Source organism: Papaver somniferum, unplaced genomic scaffold (genome assembly GCF_003573695.1).
Source record: "Papaver somniferum cultivar HN1 unplaced genomic scaffold, ASM357369v1 unplaced-scaffold_132, whole genome shotgun sequence".
Taxonomy (NCBI): domain Eukaryota; kingdom Viridiplantae; phylum Streptophyta; class Magnoliopsida; order Ranunculales; family Papaveraceae; genus Papaver; species Papaver somniferum.
In genome coordinates this window covers 24,036,851-24,040,981 of record NW_020622381.1, presented here as the reverse complement: position 1 = coordinate 24,040,981, position 4,131 = coordinate 24,036,851, and the positions used below count along the sequence as shown (strand labels likewise).

Here is a 4,131-nt window from a genome sequence, read left to right as displayed (position 1 = left end):
CAAATCTTGCTCATGATTTCTTTAAAATTAAATGTTATTCCTGCGGGGCACCCCTTTTAGGGATGATGTGCTCACTCATTCCCACTTTCAGTTTCAGAGACAGATCAAAGTTGCGCAGAAAAAGCTTCGAGGAATTAATCTGAAATAGTTATCTTCTGCTATGCATATTACGTTGTATATATATATTTCAGAGCGGGGATAGTTTTTGGGTTAAGTTTTTGTAGCAGATTTTTAAATTGAATGTTTAAGTAAATGATTTAGATTCTTAGTGCCTTTTTATTTAGTTAATCTCTTGTATTAGTCAGCTGCTAGCTTAGGGGGGCGCTACATTTGCTATTACCTAATTAGGGTAATTAGCGTTAAATTTGTGTATCTTCTATAACTATGGTTTGAAATTGGGGATTTTTAAAGATTAGGGTTGAATTATAGGGGTTTTCTGTATGAAGTGTAGAATTTGATGAATTGTATCTTTGTTTGTTCGTTTGCAGTGGTTATACACATTATCTATATAAAGACATCAACGTGTTTTTTTTATAGTAAACTGACCTTGTTATTCCCTCACATGGATAGAGATAAAATTTACCTTAAGGAATTTGAGAATATATTGTGTGTTATGTTGCGTCTTGATGAAAAGGAAGTTCCTAATTTATATTGAATGACGAACCCATGTTTTCCTGAGAGTTTGGTTACAAATGAAGACTTGTTTAAGTTTTGGGAGCATGTTGTACCTGATGATAAAGGCTTCATATGTTTACAAATGGATATAATGAATTCAGAATTTGGGAATGATAATGACTTCATTAAGGCTGCAATGGAACAACCAGTGATAACAATTGATGACACTCCTAAGAAGACACCTAAGAGGACTGCTAAGAGACCAGCTTCAAAGGAAAAGTCTGTAAGGAGATCACCAGAAAAGATTTTAAGGAGATCACCAAGGTTGCAAGCTCAATCAAAGAAGGAAAACTCTAATGGAAGAGCATCTAGGAAATTGTTCGTGGGTCTGCTAAATGAAGTGGAATCTCAGGGTTATTCTTGCCTTAGTCAAGCTAGTGTTGGTTCTAGCAGTGTACCAATTCAAGTGACTGATACCTTTAATCGTGATTACTGGGTTGATGCAGTGAACAAGAATGATGCATGGGACAACAATGATGAGGAGGAGGAGAATGTGGTACTAAAGAACACTACTTAGATGAATGTCACCCCATTGAAGACCCAAATGCTCCGTCAATTTATGACAGTGATAAATATAATGATATTGATTATAAAGAAATTGTCAAGACATATAAAGTTGGATATGAAAGAACTGATTCAAGTAGCAGTGAAGAAGACAATGAAAAAGGTATGAAAGTATTAACCCTTAAGTGTTTATAATTTGTTGTTTATTTCCCCTTTATTTAAATGTACTAACACTTTGATGTGGTTTGTTGATTGCAGTTTCTAATGATGGTGGGAGTAATGATATTAATGATGGTCCTGAAGCAATTGATGATAAAGATGCCAAACCAAAGTTTGATTACCAGAAATGGAAAGAAGACTTTAATATGCACAGTGATGAAGAAGAACAACATTTATTCCCTGTAGAAGAAGAGGTGTCTCTTGTTTATCCTACTAAGATTGAGGTAAAGTATGCTTTTAATAACAAGAAGGTATTTAATAAACATCTTACGGGTTACTGTATAAAAAATAATTATCAGTACAAGACCTATAAGAGTGACAAAAAAAGACTAAGAGTCAGATATATGCTTAGGGAAGAGTATGGATGTAATTAGTTTGTAAATGCTAGCATAAAAAAGCATGAGCCAAATTTTATTGTTAGGAAGGTAAATTTACACTTGTGTTGGCAATCCAAAGAGTTTTAACAGATCTACTGATCCTAAGTTCATAAAAGAGATGGTACATGAGAAGTTAAAGCACACAACTGGGGCCTTAATTGCAAAGCCTAGACACATTGCAAGAGACTTTTTTGTTACTCGTAACATCGATATACCATATATATGTGCATGGAAGGCCATAAATCTTCTTTTAGAAGATCTGTTTGGTAATTATGAAGACAGCTACAAGGATGTACCCATCTTTTGTGCAACGGTGGATAATACTAATTCAGGGTTTGTTGCTAAATTCACTTATGGGAAAAAAAAGTATACATTATGTTCAATACTACATCTTATTTATGCTCTTTTATTTATTTGTAAGTTATGCTCGGTTAGTTAATTAGTTTGGTTACTTAATGTGCAGATAAGACATTCATGAGCATGATTATTTCCTTTGCTGCACCAATGAGAGGATTTCAAAAAGCTTGCATGGGAGTCATAGGGAAAGATGCATGCCATCTAACTGGAAAGCTTGGTGGTCTTCTAATGGCTGCAATGATGTGCCTAAAATACATCTTTTGAATGTCATTTTATTATGCTTTTCTTAGCTATTTCTCTTGTATTTTTTGTATATTATGCTTTGTTTTGCTTTTGTAGGTAAGTTGGAGTCATACGACAAGAAAAGAAAGAAATCGAAGCTCAAAGGCAGTGCTCGGAAGCCTTAGATGTTGATAACACAACAATCACTCATGTTAAGAAAAAATATTGAAGCACCAAAGTACTTTTGCTCGATGCAACCACTGAGTTTTATCTTAAGAAATTGCAAAGGCAGCATCATCATTTTTCTTGTATTCAAATCAGCAGACCGAGGACTTGTTGTTCTCAATTCACAACCAAGTTTTCCCTTCTCACTGAACCAAGCCTGCCATTGTTCAAGCAATGGTTTGTAGGGTAATTTCCATCGGGCATAGCATATTTTAGAAGACGAGAAAATCACCGGAGACGTGGTACAGAAAATTTGGGTTTAGTTTCAAACCGAGAATACAAAGAAGATGAGCTTGCTTCCGTCGATTGTGGGTGAGTAATGGAGGAGAATGAAGAGTTATTTAGAAGTTTCGAGCTTCAGGAACAATGGGTTTGCATTGAATTGAAGATTCTGACCAAGTTTGAGCCAAGAAAACAGGAAATGAGAGACCTTGTTGCTGCCATCGAGTCAGTGATGAACTGAGTCTGATTAATGAATGTCTGAGAGTAGATAACATCTTGAATGAATGTGGTATGTGTTTGAATGTGAATTCTGAGCAGGGAAGGAGTTGATGTGTGAATTCCAAGGTGCATCTGCTAGCCATGGGTTCAGTGCTGAGTACAAGGGCATGTGACTGCAGTTAGGACTCGATAAGATGCCGGGAAGAATAGGGCAACAAATAGTCGTATTACAGCCGAAAGAAAAGGAATTGTTGTCATGGTTGAAAGGGAGTTTTAGAGTCTTAAAGGGTTTATGAATATTGGGTTCGAGAACATGACCAGTCTACAGCTCCAATGGACTGTGTACAAGGGATTTTTGGCAGTAGTTTGGACTTGATTTAGAAGGAAACGACAAAGGAAGATTTGGGTCTCAGTATTGCTTCAGTTTTGGACTGAATTACTTGCCGAGATAACAGCCAACAGATGCTGGCTCTGCGATAATTTAGAGTGATGAATGGTCGGGATTATGAATGATTATGTGTTTGTGAATCAGGAAACTGAGTTTGTGTGGAATTAAAGTTTACAGCAAGACAATTTAGATATATAAAGAATACCTAAACCTACAACAAGGATATCATCTCAGACCCCCTCTACAGCTGCCGCAACCCTAGGTTTCAGCGAGCTTTTGCTCGCTGAACAGCCATCACCATCTGCATCTCCATCCACCTGCATATCACCTGCATCTCTCCAACCGTCGCCACTTGCACTTCCCCTTCTCACCTACATACATCCACCAGATCCATTCATACCACCATCAACGGTAGCAGTTGGATTTCACATCCATCTTACATCAACACAGCAACTGCGTCCACCACCAGTCCACCTGTTTGCAGGAAACCACATCAGTAGCAATCTTTGCACTACGCCACCACCATTCCACTATTACCAAGTCGCAAGTCTGATACCAGCAGTAGCGAGCTTCTTCGGTCCGTTGTTGTACAACCACCTGTTCGCATGAGTTCCACCAGTCCACCTGCAGCTTCCGTTTGGTTTGTTTGTTTCAGTTCCATATATTTATCTTTTGTTTCTTTACCATGAACTCCAGTAGCTAAGCATCCTGATTAGGGACAAC

At 37.4% G+C, this 4,131-nt stretch overlaps 1 protein-coding gene across 1 annotated transcript; it reads left to right on the top strand.

Moving 5' to 3' along the window:
- The first annotated feature begins 329 nt into the window (after positions 1–329).
- Positions 330–1,730, top strand: LOC113332610. The gene is made up of 2 exons (XM_026579134.1): positions 330–1,342; positions 1,438–1,730. The coding sequence occupies exon 1, from the start codon at positions 656–658 to the stop codon at positions 1,190–1,192; it is 537 nt and encodes a 178-aa protein (XP_026434919.1). The 5' UTR covers positions 330–655; the 3' UTR covers positions 1,193–1,342; positions 1,438–1,730.
- The last annotated feature ends 2,401 nt before the right edge of the window (positions 1,731–4,131 follow it).

What these genes read in the sequence shown, in the direction of transcription:
- LOC113332610 (XM_026579134.1), top strand. Translation starts at nt 656, where the DNA reads ATGACGAACCCATGTTTTCCTGAGAGTTTGGTTACAAATGAAGACTTG.